This window comes from Thunnus albacares, chromosome 22, assembly GCF_914725855.1.
Source record: "Thunnus albacares chromosome 22, fThuAlb1.1, whole genome shotgun sequence".
In the NCBI taxonomy this organism is placed as follows: Eukaryota; Metazoa; Chordata; class Actinopteri; order Scombriformes; family Scombridae; genus Thunnus; species Thunnus albacares.
In genome coordinates, this window is record NC_058127.1 from 12,106,040 (window position 1) to 12,124,763 (window position 18,724).

General features: G+C 36.4%; 1 protein-coding gene and 1 long non-coding RNA gene across 2 annotated transcripts in view; both read right to left on the bottom strand.

Moving 5' to 3' along the window:
• Window positions 1-4,642: 4,642 nt before the first annotated feature.
• The window catches only part of LOC122973502, a 59,395-nt gene continuing 45,313 nt past the window's right edge, over window positions 4,643-18,724 (bottom strand). The window contains exons 7-21 of the mRNA XM_044341075.1: window positions 9,534-9,665; window positions 9,317-9,448; window positions 9,149-9,186; window positions 9,024-9,064; window positions 8,715-8,912; window positions 8,437-8,533; window positions 8,208-8,332; window positions 7,804-7,877; window positions 7,575-7,700; window positions 6,106-6,201; window positions 5,782-5,913; window positions 5,565-5,696; window positions 5,397-5,434; window positions 5,272-5,312; window positions 4,643-5,160 (exon numbers count right to left, since the gene is read on the bottom strand). Of these exons, the coding sequence (XP_044197010.1) occupies window positions 4,736-5,160; window positions 5,272-5,312; window positions 5,397-5,434; window positions 5,565-5,696; window positions 5,782-5,913; window positions 6,106-6,201; window positions 7,575-7,700; window positions 7,804-7,877; window positions 8,208-8,332; window positions 8,437-8,533; window positions 8,715-8,912; window positions 9,024-9,064; window positions 9,149-9,186; window positions 9,317-9,448; window positions 9,534-9,665 (1,827 nt within the window). The 3' untranslated portion in view covers window positions 4,643-4,735. The remainder of the gene's footprint in view (window positions 5,161-5,271; window positions 5,313-5,396; window positions 5,435-5,564; window positions 5,697-5,781; window positions 5,914-6,105; window positions 6,202-7,574; window positions 7,701-7,803; window positions 7,878-8,207; window positions 8,333-8,436; window positions 8,534-8,714; window positions 8,913-9,023; window positions 9,065-9,148; window positions 9,187-9,316; window positions 9,449-9,533; window positions 9,666-18,724) is intronic.
• Window positions 17,661-18,334, bottom strand: LOC122973522. The gene is made up of 3 exons (XR_006400059.1): window positions 18,250-18,334; window positions 17,870-17,940; window positions 17,661-17,763 (listed from the first exon to the last, which is right to left on the bottom strand). It is a non-coding gene; the product is annotated as an uncharacterized LOC122973522 (long non-coding RNA).

Genomic DNA, 18,724 nt, shown 5'->3' on the forward strand with positions numbered 1-18,724 from the left:
CAGAGCCACTGTCCAGGATGAAACAACCAAGATCCAGGAATACATCAGGAAGATGGCCCCCAAAGATGAGCTGCTAAGTGAATACCTCAGGCAGCAGAAATGATGCAGAGGAGGAGGAGGAACCATCATGGAGGGACAAGCCCTACACGGCATGTACCACCGACAGATAGAAGAAGTGGCTGATATCAAGAAATCCTACCAGTGGCTGGAAAAAGCTGTACTGAAGGACAGCACAGAAGCACTAATCATGGCAGCACAAGAACAGGCACTTAGTACAAGATCAATAGAGGCGGGGATCTACCACACCAGACAGGACCCCAGGTGCAGGCCACTATAGGCTGTGCAAAGATGCTCCTGAGACAGATCAGCACATAATAGCAGGGTGTAAGATGCAGGCAGGAAAAGCATACATGGAACGCCATAACCAAGTGGCTGGCATAGTGTACAGGAACATCTGCACTGAGTATGAGCTGGAAGTCCCAAGGTCAGAATGGAAGACACCTCCTAAGGTGGTTGAGAATGACCAAGCCAAGATCCTGTGGGACTTCCAGATCCAGACTGACAAGCTGGTGATGGTGAACCAACCGGTCATCGTGTTGATCAACAAACAACAGAAGAAGGCAGTGGTGATAGACGTAGCAATCCCAAGCGACAGCAACATCAGGAAGAAAGAACACGAGAAGATCGAAAAATACCAAGGGCTGAGAGAGGAGCTAGAAAGATGTGGGGAGTAAAGGCAACAGTGGTGCCAGTGGTCATCAGAGCACTGGGGGCTGTGACCTACCAACTGGGAGAGTGGCTCCAGCAGATTCCAGGTACAACATCTGAGGTCTCTGCCCAGAAGAACACAGTCCTAGGAACAGCTAAGATACTGGGCAGAACCCTCAAACTCCCAGGCAAACTCCAGAGGACCAGAGCTTGAGGAAGACACAACAACCCCCGGGGGGTGAGGGGTATTTGAGGTCACTGTAACCACAGCGCTCTGCTTCACTGCTGCTGTGTGTCTCCTGGCTGCAGTCATGGTGTCTTGATGTTGCTCCTACAGGGTCAGGATCCACACTGTCCCAGAGGATCACAGTGGTGATCTGTAGCCGTGAAAAACTTTGAATGTAAACTTTTAGTGTTGACAGTTTGATAAATTGTTACTTTGTGTTTGACTAATTTGTTGTTTAAATTATCATTTTGATGTTAAACAGAAATAATTCAATCAATCAATCAAATATATTTTCACTTTTACTTAACAGGAAATCAAGCAAAGTTTAAAGGACAAAGAAGCAGTGAAATAGCATAATAATAAACAACAATAAACATAGATATAAACAGTAGAAATAAGAGAATGAATAAAGACATTATTAAGATGAAAAGGGCTAAATACCAATGATAATGAACACTTAATGACAAAATAAAAAAATGAATTAAAGTATAACTACATGAAGATACTTTATATATTATGTAGTTATGTGGCTTAATCTGGTTTTAAAGCAAACTGTATATTTTCTGATAAAATGTCTTTGAATACGAACTTGATGTGTTTAGTTGTCAAAATAAACGCCAAAGCTTTGAAACAATAGATCGTGATAAAGACAAAGGTTTCCTGGGAAAATGAAAATAGTTTTTCACAAATAAAACACTTATTCCAGGTAATTTACAATTTCTGAGTTGCTAAATGCTTCAGACTTACAGTATATGTTACATTTGTCATCTTCATCATTCAGGGTCTTACATTCAAACAGCAGTTATGATGATGATGACGATGATGGCCTATGCTGCTGTTTCTCTCAAATCTAACACGCAGCTGTGAACATTTGTCAAACATGGAAAATCATATCAAAACAATTTAAAAATAAAATAAAAAATTACAAAATCTGAAAATCCACAAGCCTCATTTTGTGCAAAAATGTGTTTAAAAGTTTATCTGAAGCTAATATGAAGCTTCAGTCGTCCAAATTCATCAAATCAAGTAGATATCTTTCAAAGTTAGAGAGTTTTTAGTGCCAAATTCATTCTTTTTGTTACTATACTTCCACTGCAGCTCAACAGGGAAACACTGTGCGAGGAAACATAAAGAGGGAATTGTTTTTACTGAAAAGACTGTAAATGTGGCAGATATCCACTCAATTTGTCTAAGTACCTGTTGTCTGAAGCCTAATATAAGCTTCAGATCAACTTTTAAATACATTTTTGCAAAAATAATACAAAATAGCAAAATAATTCAACTTCAGCAACATATGAGCAGCCTGTTGAAATCAACCTGAAGCCAGACTCTATATAATCAATTATACAGAGTTTGGCATCAGCACCATTAAACATTTAATAAAAGGCGATACTGAAGAGAAAAACCACAACAGACTGTCCAGAAGTCATGTGGATTCCTGTAAATGTGCAAGAAACTGAAAGTAAAAATCTAATCTCAGTGAACACAGTGACACAGCACAGTTTATTAGATATGTATTCAGTGCGGAGGCCAGGTGATTGAATTCTCAGCCTGTATGAGTCAGTGGAAGAGGTATTTATATCTCAAAGATGTATTTCCTGGTACAAAGTGTTCTTAATATTATGATATGATCTCAGGTGAAGTTAAACCAGAAGAACAAGGGGAAAAACATCAGTCAAAGGCAGACTGACGGTAGGAAAGTGTGGAGGACGATGATTTACAATCCTGAACACAGTCACAGATTGTGGTTGTTACTAGACTCTGCCCCAAAGAGGTGACAGATCTGATGATTTTAAGGACAAGTAACATTCAACAGATTATAAATTCATACAAAATTGACATTTTTATCAACACAATTAATTGCATATTTATTGCATATATATTATTTCTCTTAATTTGTAACTGATAATCTCTTCAACCATCATAATCTGTGACCTTCCACAAAACAATGATTTATTTTGTTTTCTTTTTCTTTTTTTTAATTTTACATAGTGTGTGTATTTTAATTTTTAAAATCACCACCAGAATCTACAAAGGACACAGAAATTTAATGACAACACAATAGTTTGGTTCAAAGTGATAAACATAAAAATCAAAGCATCTTATTCTGTGGGCAGTAATGGTTTACAATTATGCTTTTCTATTTAACAATACTGACACCAAAAGGAGACTTACTATAATTCAGTACATAACAGTAAAATGACAAAACACATAAAAAGTAAAAAATGAAATATTTATACAAACATTTACATTACAGGGTCTGAGGATCGAGGATGTTATATTGCTGTACAGATTGTAAAGTCCCCTGAGGCTAATTTGTGATTTGTTTTTTTATTTATCTATTTATTTTAAGTGATAAACATAAAATCTAAAGCCTCTTACATGAAATTAATATGTGGGCAGTATTAATTTACAAGTGTAGTTTGCTTTGCTGATAAACAATGAGACCAAAATGCCTATTTTAAGAGAGTTAATTTAACACAGTAAAATAAGAAAACATAAAATGTAAAAATACAAAGATTTTCATTGAGAATGTCATTTCCTTTATAAACAATCTCTTGACTGAAATCATATTACACATTGCATTCTGTGCCATCTATTCATATATTTATGAACATTTTAACTAAAAGTAACTCATTAAACCTTTTACATTTGCTGCTCCTGTGGAAAACAGGAAGTGATGCATTTTATATGATCAAAAACCAGCAAAGGTGATCTATTACAAAGACTGAACCACACTGAACAAAGAAAACAGACACTCAAAATACATCAACAAAAAAGTCAAAGGGAAAATATATCACAGTACTGTCCACACTGCTTGATTGCTAACTGATCTCTGGCAAGTACAGAGAAAAATAAAGCATCAATCAATAAATAAAAACATCAATCTTGTGGATCACCATGATCACATGCAGTGTTGTAAAATAACGTCTCTTATCCTCATTAAAAGAATGTATTTTATCTTATTGCAACTCTGAAAACTAGTCTGCATTTTTCTGTTTTCTTCTTAAAGTACAAAAACACCCAGAAGTTTTGTTCTGCTTCTTTTCTTCTTTTCTGTGTTGCTTCAGTGGGACATTGAGATTTTTACTCTTTTGCCATTTTTCCAGCATTTGACTCAATTGCACTATTTGTCTAATTTTCCTCTTCTACCTCCTGGTAGAAGTGAATCATTTAGCTTTAAATTGCCAAAACCCTTTGACAAAGTGTTCAGTTCATCTTCATTTGGATCAAATTTTTACTTTTATCATCACTTAACTGTCTTCTCAAGTTAAGCCCAAAGGTTTCTGCTGAAGTTTCTGTTCTCATATTTATGTTGCTATTTTGAATACTACTATGAGTTGTTTGAACTTCGTTTGGACGGCCTCCACCCTCCATCACATTTTCTGCCACCTTGATCCTTGTCTCAACACCAACATCTTTGTGTCCAATTTCCTTTTCCAGATGCTCCTGTGGTTTGTCCTCCACACCCTCACTACCGTGACTCCCTGATGTTCCTCTCCTTTGTGCACATTCATTGTCTCCTATCTTTCGCTGTCTATTTCCCTTACCATCCGACTTCTCTCCCTCTTTCTCCACCAAATATCTTGAAGAAACATTTAACTTGCCACTGATTTCCTGTTTGCCCTCCTGCTCATCATTTGGTTTGTTCTGTCTAAAGTCATTAGCTGTTCTATTCTCCACGAGAGAATTTTGTCTTGATCTCTGTTCCTCTCTAACATCACCTAATTTTCTACTGTCCTGGTGTGTCATGGATGTGTCTCCCACTTGTGCATATTTACACTCTATTGTCATTTGTTTCTAGTCTTTCTTAACATCCCTGTTCTCCTCTCTCCGTTGCTCATGTCTGGTAGGTGAAGTGTTACTGATTCCCTGATTGTTTGACATGTTCCCATAAAAATAAACAAGGTCATATTTTGTGAGCTTTTGATTCACTGATGCCTTTTCTCTTTCATCAGCTCCAGTTGTGCTTTTCTTTTCTACCTTAACATCTTTTACCAGCTTCTCATCTCTCTGTCTGTCTAAACAAACAGAATCTTGCTCCTGTTTACCTTCCTGATCATCTACTCGTCTCTTCTCCTCATTTTCCTGTTTCTCCACAGTGTAACAATCCCCTCCTGCTGCTTCCTCATCCTTTATCCTCTTTCTGGTATGACTGGTATCAGACTGGGAGCCTCCATTGGCGGACCCCTCCTTGATGTCTTGAGAAATGTCTGTAACTTTCACTGGAAAGTGAAACAAAGATGAAGGTAAAATTAATTCAGACAAACTACTAATGTCCTTCAATCATTCAGACAACACATCAGTGAGCATAATGGAAATGGTTGCTATCTTACCAGTCTTTTTCCTGTAAAACACAAGATAAGCACTGCTGGATCTAGCAGGAAAAACATGACAAGAATGAAATGTCTGTTTCATATTCAGCAAAATGTATGTTGAGGAAAAATAGATGAAAACTTACTTCATAATGTTATCCATCTGTATTGGCTGGTTATCAGGCTGTTGATGATAAGAATAACAAGGTGTTACATGATGAATATTTTTTTTTGTCATCTGTCACATAACTGCACAAGATGAACTACTGATACTATGGGAACAATAACACTGGAGTGGAGGTGATCGGTCTTACCAGTCTGGTAACCATGGTATCATCAAACTTATACCATCTCTCGTCATCCTGGCACTTGATTGTTGCGGTGTAATGTCCACCTCTCAGATCACCAAAGTGATCAACAAACCCATACAGTTCATATGTCTCGTCCTGGAAACCAGTAGAAAAAGTGTCAGAAATCAGGACCAGGAATATAAAGATTATGTTATAAAATTGTAAAATATACAGTATATACCTCTGGTATCTGTAGGGTGCAGGGAACATCCACACTACATCTGACTTTGACGTAATTCTTGTAAACGTTGTCAAACTTAAACCTCTTTAACAGCAGCGTCAAAACTTCTGGATGATGCTTCATCACACATTTCTAATTGAAACACAAAAACAATGAAATTAAATGAAATTAAATGTGATGCAATAGAAACAGTGATTATAAGATGACGTAATGTGACAAACTTTACATGACATCATGACCTTTTTAACATATAAACTCATAATGCGACCCCTAAATCAGAGTTGATTTCACACAAACCATAAAGCATAATTTTCCATCACTTACAATAGTTGCATCAGATTTGGTATCACAGTGATCACAGTACATCTGGTTGGCTCCACTGACATCCAACGCTCTGAAATACTTGTCAATGCCGTCCACCTGAAAAATGCAGATATGTTTCTTGCCCCTGAAATTTGTTAACCAATAAACTGAACAGGTTGTTTGTACACTCTCATCTATATATACACAAGGAGAAAACTTTCAAGCAGATTTCTCTCACTGCAAACAATTATGTCACAGCAGGTGTTTTCTTCACTAGTTGAAGGCAAAACATTTGCTGTGACATCAGTGAGCACTGGGGTGCAGCATGGTTGACAGTTTGAACACATACAGTAGAGGGCAGTGAAGAAACATTCCTCTGAAATACCAACAACTGTGTCATTGCTAGTTTACAATGAAAAAGTTGTTGACAAGCAACAAGAACTAAAACATAAAAAATATTCTGACTTTGTAATTCAGTACAGTGCTGAAATACACTTCATGCCAGCATTCACATGAGCCATTTTGCATCAATCCAATTCAAATCTGAATCATAAAATAATATAAAACAATAATATAATAATATAAAACATCCATTTGTTATTTTTGTGGGTTTTTCCAAACATTTTAAAGCTGAATCCATGAAGCAATTTCATGGAGCTCTAGCAAAAGTTCAGTCAGGAAGACTATCTTTTGCATGCTCACATCTGTAGTTTTATGTCTCAAACCCTCTGTCATTCCCCTCCCTATCGCATGCTTACTCATAATTTCCTCACTGTCATTGCCTGAAATGTCAATTGCGACGTCAGCTGTTCACATCAGCTGGTCACATCTAACCAATAGCACGGTGACACACCTTCATTGTCAGCCTATCATATTGCGGCTGTCTTTTCAAATGTTTTCTCCCTCTCTGCCTCAATGCTTTCATGGTGCCGTTTTGCATGTACCACCACCTCCCCATCACCTCCCAGTCTTTGCAGATTCATCACTTCATCACTTCATCAGCCTCGGCAGAAGTCATCAGCCACCACCAGTGTCTGGTCTCAATGGGGGGATTTATCTTGCTGCTGCTCGGGACTGATGTCCCTTGATTACAAAATCTCCCTGTAGAGTCTAAGTGCCAAAGACTTTTGACAACATTTAATCATCAACATCATCTGTATGATAAATATTCTTTTTGCTTCATTCACTTGTCTCTCCTGACTGAACTTTTTTGGGTTGACAGCATTTACACATTTTTTCACAAATTCTACATCAATCCATGTGTTACATCAACATATACTGCAAGTTTCACTCAATATATAAAATGTTTCTCATTATTTGAAATGTCACAAACGCTCATGTGAATGGTGTTTCACTCAACGGATGAGAGCTCTTACCAAATGTGTGCTGACCTGTATCTAGTCTGGATATAGTATATTTAGTCTAAATCATTTGTCCTGGCAAATATTTAATATATTAAAAATGGCAGCTTAAAAGATATGTGTCCTTACCACACTATAGCCTTTCTTGTCAGAAACGACCAACTCAAGAGGTAGACTCCAAAATGGTCCATGAGTGTCAGTCTCTGTGTCACACTTAGAGCATTTGTTCTGGTGTGTCAGCTGTCCCTGAAATATCTTAAAGAACAAGAACACAGACTGCTAGCATTGTTTTTATTTTTTAAACTTACAGATCCTTCAGTTTCAGTGATGCCTGGTTGATGTAATATTATGTTGATACCTGTGATGCCTCAGGACTAGTCAGACTGGTCAGAATCTTCTCAAAGTACTCCGCAGCATCCCGATGTTCAAACACTGAGGGTGGGAAGATTAGAAATCAAATGTGTTTGTATTTCCATAGAGGGCAAAATAACCATATTGACCATTTTGGCCAACTAAAAAATTATATCAGAAAGAAAAGAAAAATACAAACACCAACTCTGGATTTTCTAGGAGCTGGGACTGTCCTTATATCAGATATGCTGTCTATTAATGAGGCTTAATTTACTGATAACTGCTAATGTGTTCTGCACACAAGATGCAGATATCTAAATCACTAGATATTATTTTAGGCTGCAATACAACATGCAGTTTTCCAAAGTAACTGTAACTTTGGTCATGTAAGGTGTAAAGAATATACTGTACCATTGTTGATGCCCAGCTTCTTTGTGATGTTAAAGGTGTAAACTGGATTACATCTCTTTAAGTCCTCAAACAAGTTTTTAAGATGAAGCTCAAAACACTCAGTGTCAGGATTTTCACTGGTGTGCCTACAGAAAGTAAATACAGACCATGAGTGGTGCAGAACAGCACTAACCTCAGTTCAGTTCAAATAAAGACAACATTATATTACAATATAAGTTTTGTAACAAACCTTTCCACAGCTTCTCTGAACTCTTTGGTCATGAACAACACCTGCAGCACACTGTTCAAGGAAGACGTAGCTCCTTGGTTCACCAAGCCACGATAAACTGTAAAGCAAATATCATCAAAATGCATGTTATTGCAGAACTGTCTTAATATCATTATTGTAAATTAATGCCTTTTCTCTTTCATCAGCTCCATCTGTGCTTTTCTTTTCTACCTTAACATCTTTTACCAGCTTCTCATTTCTCTGTTTGTTCAAACAAACAGAATCTTGCTCCTGTTTACCTTCCTGATCATCTACTCGTCTCTTCTCCTCATTTTCCTGTTTCTCCACAGTGTAATGATGCTCTTCTGCTGCTTCCTCATCCTCCTTTCTCTTTCTGGTCTTTACATCACATTGCTCTTTACTATGACTGGTATCAGACTGGGAGCCTCCATTGGCGGACCCCTCCTTGATGTCTTGAGAAATGTCTGTAACTTTCACTGGAAAGTGAAACAAAGATGAAGGTAAAATTAATTCAGACAAACTACTAATGTCCTTCAATCATTCAGACAACACATCAGTGAGCATAATGGAAATGGTTGCTATCTTACCAGTCTTTTTCCTGTAAAACACAAGATAAGCACTGCTGGATCTAGCAGGAAAAACATGACAAGAATGAAATGTCTGTTTCATATTCAGCAAAATGTATGTTGAGGAAAAATAGATGAAAACTTACTTCATAATGTTATCCATCTGTATTGGCTGGTTATCAGGCTGTTGATGATAAGAATAACAAGGTGTTACATGATGAATATTTTTTTTTGTCATCTGTCACATAACTGCACAAGATGAACTACTGATACTATGGGAACAATAACACTGGAGTGGAGGTGATCGGTCTTACCAGTCTGGTAACCATGGTATCATCAAACTTATACCATCTCTCGTCATCCTGGCACTTGATTGTTGCGGTGTAATGTCCACCTCTCAGATCACCAAAGTGATCAACAAACCCATACAGTTCATATGTCTCGTCCTGGAAACCAGTAGAAAAAGTGTCAGAAATCAGGACCAGGAATATAAAGATTATGTTATAAAATTGTAAAATATACAGTATATACCTCTGGTATCTGTAGGGTGCAGGGAACATCCACACTACATCTGACTTTGACGTAATTCTTGTAAACGTTGTCAAACTTAAACCTCTTTAACAGCAGCGTCAAAACTTCTGGATGATGCTTCATCACACATTTCTAATTGAAACACAAAAACAATGAAATTAAATGAAATTAAATGTGATGCAATAGAAACAGTGATTATAAGATGACGTAATGTGACAAACTTTACATGACATCATGACCTTTTTAACATATAAACTCATAATGTGACCCCTAAATCAGAGTTGATTTCACACAAACCATAAAGCATAATTTTCCATCACTTACAATAGTTGCATCAGATTTGGTATCACAGTGATCACAGTACATCTGGTTGGCTCCACTGACATCCAACGCTCTGAAATACTTGTCAATGCCGTCCACCTGAAAAATGCAGATATGTTTCTTGCCCCTGAAATTTGTTAACCAATAAACTGAACAGGTTGTTTGTACATCTCATCTATATATACACAAGGAGAAAACTTTCAAGCAGATTTCTCTCACTGCAAACAATTATGTCACAGCAGGTGTTTTCTTCACTAGTTGAAGGCAAAACATTTGCTGTGACATCAGTGAGCACTGGGGTGCAGCATGGTTGACAGTTTGAACACATACAGTAGAGGGCAGTGAAGAAACATTCCTCTGAAATACCAACAACTGTGTCATTGCTAGTTTACAATGAAAAAGTTGTTGACAAGCAACAAGAACTAAAACATAAAAAATATTCTGACTTTGTAATTCAGTACAGTGCTGAAATACACTTCATGCCAGCATTCACATGAGCCATTTTGCATCAATCCAATTCAAATCTGAATCATAAAATAATATAAAACAATAATATAATAATATAAAACATCCATTTGTTATTTTTGTGGGTTTTTCCAAACATTTTAAAGCTGAATCCATGAAGCAGTTTCATGGAGCTCTAGAAAAAGTTCAGTCAGGAAGACTATCTTTTGCATGCTCACATCTGTAGATTTATGTCTCAAACCCTCTGTCATTCCCCTCCCTATCGCATGCTCACTCATGTATTAAAAATGGCAGCTTAAATAATATGTGTCCTTACCACACTATAGCCTTTCTTGTCAGAAACGACCAACTCAAGAGGTAGACTCCAAAATGGTCCATGAGTGTCAGTCTCTGTGTCACACTTAGAGCATTTGTTCTGGTGTGTCAGCTGTCCCTGAAATATCTTAAAGAACAAGAACACAGACTGCTAGCATTGTTTTTATTTTTTAAACTTACAGATCCTTCAGTTTCAGTGATGCCTGGTTGATGTAATATTATGTTGATACCTGTGATGCCTCAGGACTAGTCAGACTGGTCAGAATCTTCTCAAAGTACTCCGCAGCATCCCGATGTTCAAACACTGAGGGTGGGAAGATTAGAAATCAAATGTGTTTGTATTTCCATAGAGGGCAAAATAACCATATTGACCATTTTGGCCAACTAAAAAATTATATCAGAAAGAAAAGAAAAATACAAACACCAACTCTGGATTTTCTAGGAGCTGGGACTGTCCTTATATCAGATATGCTGTCTATTAATGAGGCTTAATTTACTGATAACTGTTAATGTGTTCTGCACACAAGATGCAGATATCTAAATCACTAGATATTATTTTAGGCTGTAATACTACATGCAGTTTTCCAAAGTAACTGTAACTTTGATCATGTAAGGTGTAAAGAATATACTGTACCATTGTTGATGCCCAGCTTCTTTGTGATGTTAAAGGTGTAAACTGGATTGTATCTCTTTAAGTCCTCAAACAAGTTTTTAAGCTCAAAACACTCAGTGTCAGGATTTTCACTGGTGTGCCTACAGAAAGTAAATACAGACCATGAGTGGTGCAGAACAGCACTAACCTCAGTTCAGTTCAAATAAAGACAACATTATATTACAATATAAGTTTTGTAACAAACCTTTCCACAGCTTCTCTGAACTCTTTGGTCATGAACAACACCTGCAGCACACTGTTCAAGGAAGACGTAGCTCCTTGGTTCACCAAGCCATTATAAACTGTAACTGTAATTGTAAAGCAAATATAATCAAAATACATGTTATTGCAGAACTGTCTTGATATCATTATTGTAAATACAAACCGGTCAAACAGCACGCATTTCTCACCTGGAGTGGTAAACATGCGGGAGAAATATGATATGAAGCTACTTTGCTGAGCTTTCCTGTCCATTTAAACGTCGTCTGAGCAACTGAGCTCTGCAATTTTACCAACGAAAGGGTAAACTTAAATTCTTCTGGAATAACCGTCACACTTTGACAAAATTCCCACAGATAGCTTAATTGGAAAACAAGTAAGACTACCGTTTGCTATTTTTTAATAGCAAACGCGCAGCCGTCTATGTGTCTGTCTTTAAAATAAGGAACACTTTCTTTTTCACTGAGCACCACCCCCACTGAAATGCTGCATTCCAGGTTTTCGGAATTTTAATAATTACGCACATGACCAATGTTGACGTTTTAATACACGATATATTTCGCCTTTGGAGATGTTCACGGTTTCAGATTTTTATACGTTACTATAAGATTGAGCCTCCTCGTGTGATTATTGCCTCTAAACAAAGTAATGTGCTGATTTTATTCCAAAAACAAAACAGCCAACAAGGTGCTTATTTTTATTGAAACTTGTAAAAACTAACCAAGTTTCCTTACAACTGTTAGTTAAGGGGAGTTTAGTCAAGTAGCCAGTGAATCGTTTTCACCATCGTCAATCGTGTAAACTGGTGAATTAATCTATTGTTACCGTGAAAGCATCATTACTGTGCATTATTTATATTTTACCCGTAATTGACAGTTTTAACTGTCCCGTCAGTTAATAAAGAGCATTATACAGCACTACCAACCTAACAAGTAGTTTGGTTTGGGATGCAGCATTAAGTTCTTTCATAGCAAAAGACAGATACAGATGAATTCTTGATGAATATGTAATCATTAGTACTGAAGCAAATAAAGCATTAATAACACATTCACGTGTCAGCTAAACAACCACCTCCAATATCAAAACATTTCAGATGTGTTGAGACCGAAATCTAATGTTGCTTCTGTCACTGAGTGTGGTATTCTTGGAAAAGACTCATGGTTGTGTGACTTGTAATTAGTCCATTAATGGCCAATGTTAATTATTAATCACCTGATATTCCCAGCAGCTGTGATCAGGACAAGACTTTGTTTACCAGCTCATCTGTTTACTGTTTGTCTGATGCTCAGACACCGCACACCAATTTGTTTCAGTCCCTTGAATTAAGCTATTTGAAGACCTCAGTTTAACTAGACCATTATAGAGTCTATACCTTCAGCACCATTAATACAGTTTAGTGGGAAGACATACAGCGGACTATCTGTCCTGAAAACAAAGGTCAGAATACTTTGTTTTTCACTTGATGATGCTCCTCCTGAAATGCTGCATTCAAGGTATTCAGATATATTGGAATTAGGAGCTGTCCTTTAACCTCCTTACACAGACACAGACACTATTAAAGGATTTGTTAGATACAGTAAAACTTCCCCATTAATGCCTACAAATGAAGTTTGGTACTGATGGGACTAAACTGAGACATGAATCATCAGAAAGTCTCTAATATTCATTAGCATTTTCCTAAGACTTTTATATTCTTTATGGAGTCAAAGCTATTTTAGCAACAAGCACATCAGTTGCTGATAATATTAGGTGTTTTAAGGTTTTTTATGTCAGACCCCTAAATGTGAAGGCAGGGGCTACTAAACCAGATCTTACCACACCTGGAAAGATTTGATTTGCTCATACAGCCTAGAAATGTTTTTTTTTTTTTTTTTTTTTTTTTAGTTGTCATGTGTGGACAGATTCATTATAAAAATATGAAGTTATTTAACCTTGAAAACAATGATCAGGCTGCATTTTAACTGTGAAGTAATCCATGAATGCTACATAGCAGAGACAGAGTCTAACTTCAGCACCATTAAACATTCAATTATAGGAGATTAGAAGAGAAACACACACCTGACTGTCCAGAAGTCAAGTGAATTCCTGTAAATGTGCAAGAGACTGAAAGTGAAAATCAAATCTCACACACAACACAGCCTATGAAATATGTATTTATGACATTTATGGCAACTTAATTTAGGTCAGGGTTCACTGTGCAGGAATTTCACAGTGGCAGAGGTATCTAGATCTAGATATATTTCCTGGTTCAAGAGTTCTATCAAAGTGTACATAACATTATCTCAGATCAGGTTAAACCAGGAGAACAACAGGAAAAACATGAGTCAGGCTGACTATGGGGAAGATGACAGTGTGAAGGAGCATGACAATAATCCTGAACACAGTCTTGCAAATTGATTCTGTCACAAAGACAAATGTGGTCAAAAGTCTTTAAATGATCAAATCTGGCTGCACCGACAGTGAGAAACAATTTGAATCAGCAAAGTGATTTGCTGTTTCCACCTCCTTATAGTTCAGTCCACTGATCATTTGTTTTTATTTAGATAACTTGAACATTTATAGTGAAAACATTCTCAACATCTATTTAACATGTTTTCCAACTTTATTCATCTTCCATCAGTAAAATAGTTTCAAGTGTGATTCCCTCATGTCCAACACTCCCCAATAACAACAACTATTTCTGTACAGGTGACAGTCACATGATGTTCAATAGATCATGGTTTACAACCTGTAGCTGAAGTGTGTTAGAAAGAGTGCAGGGAGTGTTTGCAGTGGACACATATCAGAGAGATGATAAACAGGGAGAAGACCATGTGACTCATCAGAGACACATGTATAAAATCACACACAACAAACTTCATTAATGACTTTCCTCTAATTAGTGACTTTAACACAAACACAATGCATGCTGGTCCTTAGTTTCTAAACACCTTGATTTGATGTGATTAGTGAATGAGTGAATTTAGTCAACACATGCATTGTAAAAGTTCCAAAAGTTCATAGAAATTTGGGTAACACTTTAACTTTTACCACTTTCATTTTTAGATTATAACACTACATGTAATTGCATATTTATATCACAGTTAACACTTGTGTCTCTAACTGTTCAATAAAAGTCAATAAGGCAGGGCAATCTCTCCTGCCCTATAAACTATATGACATGTGAGATGAGTCCAAGGCATTTGTTTTTTAATCTTTATGATCATTTTTCAATGTTTTTTTTTAACTTCCATTACAATGTTGAGACATCAAGGTACAATTATTTATTAGAAGATTCCAAAAGTAACATTTCCTTCCTGTAGTACACATTACTCACATCTTACATCACAATTTATACATTCTTTCCAGTGTACTTACATCAATGCAATTTTTTTTTAAAAAAAATCAAAAATAAATTCAGCTCATTTTTGGTTCAAAGTGACACACAAACTTTAAAATTTTTCAACTTTTTATACATATTTTACATAAGTCAGTGAGTAAGGTTCACAACGGTACTTCGCTCTTCAGAATGCTAAGATTAACTGATCTTGCCCAACTGAAAGTGGAAGACAGATTAATACATAGTCTTCTAATTTTATTCAGTAATATTTCAGAAGAACCCTACTGCTTATAACTTTTTCTCAGGACAGACATGACCAGGAAAAAAGACGGGTTAGGAGGGGTGATGTTACAATTCTTCAACTTAGAACAAATGTAATGAAAAAACCTATTATATGTAGAGCCATTTCTCAGTAGCATAGTTTGTCCTATTTTATTACTCAAGCAACAAGAAAGTTTTCTTGGGTAGAGGCCTGTTACCTTACTGTTAGTATATGCATGTATGTGTATATATATATATATATATATATATATACATAAAGAGAGAGAGAGAGAGATATGTATAAAGTTTCACATGGTTTTGTTGACATTGTATTTGGTGTGTGTAATGTTTATAGTGTTTTAATTGGGGTGGGGTTAGTGATGTAATTGTATTTATGTATGCATGTAAGTTAAAGCATGTGTATACATTTAAATTCTTAACATGGACCCCAGGAAAAGTAGCTGTTGCCTTGGTAGCAATTAATGATCCAAATAAACAATTAATGATAATAATAATAGTAATAATAAAAAATTAAAAAAAATACTGACATCCTTAGAATTAATTTCCTCTTACATTTTCTTGCACTAGGTCCAGTTGTAATTTCCTCATCTATTACCAGCTTCTCCTCATTTCTCTGTTTGTCCACACAAACAGAATCTTGCTCCTGTTTAACCTCCTGAAATTCACTTTTATTCTGTCTAACATTATCTAATGTTGCTTTACCCTGATGCTTGACATCCTTGTTGTGGTGCTGTTTTGAGGGATTTCTTCCTTTACTTCTCGTAGACTGTTTGTGTCTTGTTGTCTGTTCACTGTTCTGATAATCAGCTGTACTTTTCTGACTGGTTTGATCAACATTGTCTTGTCCCTCACCATGGTTATTTTTCACTATGATCTTTTCTCTCTTTACTGCAGGCTTATCATCTCCAGTCTTTATCTCAGTGTCTCTATTATTATCCACTTTTTTCTTATTATTATTTTCCTGTTTGTCCACAGTGTAACAATCCCCTCCTGCTGCTTCCTCATCCTTTTTCCTCTTTCTGGTATGACTGGAATCAGACTGGGAGCCTGCATTGGTGGACACCTCCTTGTCTGCAGCTTTCACTGGAAAGTGAAACAAAGATAAAAGTAAAATTAATTCAGACAAACTACTAATGTCCTACAATCATTCAGACAACACATCAGTGAGCATAATGGAAATGGTTGCTATCTTACCAGTCTTTTTCCTGTAAAACAGAAGATAAGCACTGCTGGATCTAGTGGGAGAAATATGGTAAAAGTTAAATGTCTGTTTCATATTCAGCAAATTGTATGTTGAGGAAAAATAGATGAAAACTTACTTCATAATGTTATCCATCTGTATTGGCTGGTTATCAGGCTGTTGATGAAAAGAATAACAAGGTGTTACATGATGAATACTTTTGCCGTCTGTCACATAACTGCACAAGATGAACTACTGATACTTTGGGAACAATAACACTGGAGTGGAGGTGATCAGTCTTACCAGTCTGGTAACCATGGTATCATTAAAGTTATACCAACTCTTGTCATCCTGGCACTTGATTGTTGCCGTGTAATGTCCACCTCTCATATTACCAAAGTGATCAACAAACCCATACAGTTCATATGTCTTGTTCTGAAAACCAATAAAGGACAGAAAAGACAGATATCAAGTATTGAATTAAAAATGTTTTAAGAAGTAGAAAATAATCTGTATATAGTATACCTCTGGTATCTTTAGGGTGCAGGGAACATCTACACAGCGGCTGATTTTTACATATTCCATGTAACGATAGTCAAACTCGAACCTTTTCAACAGCAGCACTAAAACCTCTGGGTGGTGCTTCATCACACATTTCTAATCAAAATACACAAAAACAATAAGAAGAGATGAAGATTAGTTGGTACCTAAATAAGAAGAAACTATTTGTATCACACTTTGTCCAATAAATCAATACAATGTGAAATGTGTTGCTCTAATCAGACAGATTATCAGTATAATATGACAGAGACTGAACATCTGTGTGTTCTGTCCAAAGACTCTTCAGATAACAGGCAGAGTAGGTGAAATATTCCTATCACACCCACATCACTATACATCATCTAGCTACTCAGTGTAAAGTGCAGCAGGACCGCTGGTGTTATCAGCTGTTAGCATCAGTTTACTGCCTTGACTGGTGTTCTTAGAGTTCATGTACACAATGAGTGTTTACTTATAACTCACCATAGTAGCGTCCGCTTTGTGATCACACTCATCACAGTACATCTGGTTATCTCCACTGACATCTGAAGCTTTGAAAAACTCTTTAAACCCATCCACCTGAAATACATTCATGGCAACTGAGTTTTACTTGATACATGGAATATTTCCCATCCTGTGATATATCACAAAGGCCCATGTGAATAATTTTTCATGAGATTTTATTTTCCTCAGTCACAGTTCTGAACTAAATGTCTGAAAACATTTAATTTAGTCTGCAAATGGCATATTTATTCCAATAAATGACCTCTGGCGAAATAAAATGTTTTAAAGCTGGCAGTTTTGTTCTTACCACTCTATAGTTCTCACTGTAAGAGTCCTTCAATGCAAGAGGTAAACTCCAAAATGGTCCATCAGTGTCAGTCTCTGTGTGACACTTAGAGCATATGTTCTTATGCGTCAACTGTCCTTGAAATATCTAAAAGAATACAGAGAAAGCTAAAGTGGTATCATCTGAATTTACTCACTAACACTTCACTTAAGACAACAATGTCTGTTAGATTTCATGTTGATAATGTCAATACCTGCGAAGCCTCTGGACTGGTGTGACTTAAAATCTTCTCAAAGTACTCAGCAGCATCACGTTGTTCATGCACTGGAGGTGTAATGAGTACAAATTAAATGTGCTTCTTTACTCGAGGGGTACAGTTATCATGTGACTTTTCAGAAAACTGGTCATTTGTTTAACTTATACTTTATCTGATGACAGCATTGACAGAAGAAACACTATCTCTAAATCTATAAAATGTGTGTATTCTTAATGCAGACTTTAACTGAGGCTTTTCATGTTAAGAACTACTTTAAGATGTTGCTTCATGTAACCAAATGTAAAATGATCAGTTAAAGATTTTTCCATTTTGTCTTTAAACATTCATGTAAGTCTACTTGCTAACATATACTGTACCTCTACTGATGCCCAGATTCTCTGTGATCTGACAGGTTTGAGCTGTACACTTTGTTAAATTATCAAACAAGTTTGTAAGATGAAGATCAATATTCTCAGTCTCAGGTTGTTCCCTAAACAAAATAAACACATATTGGCCATGAGTAATGCAAAAAACACTGTAGCGTCACTTAAATATACATGAATAGATAATAAAAGACAAAAATAGCATGGCATTATAAGTTTGGTAACAAACCTTTTCACAGCCTCTCTGAACTCTTTGGTCATGAACAGCACCTGCAGCACACTGTTCAAGTAACATGTAGCCCCCTGGTTCTCTAAGCCATGGTATCTATTGGCTGTTGAAAGGTGAGAATCAGTAATGCACGTAAACTACACATCTATCTCCAAAACGTTGTTTTGAATGAAATACTGGCCTTGCAGAGGCGTGTATTTTACCTAAAGGGATAACACTCTTTTTGCTTTCTTTCATTTT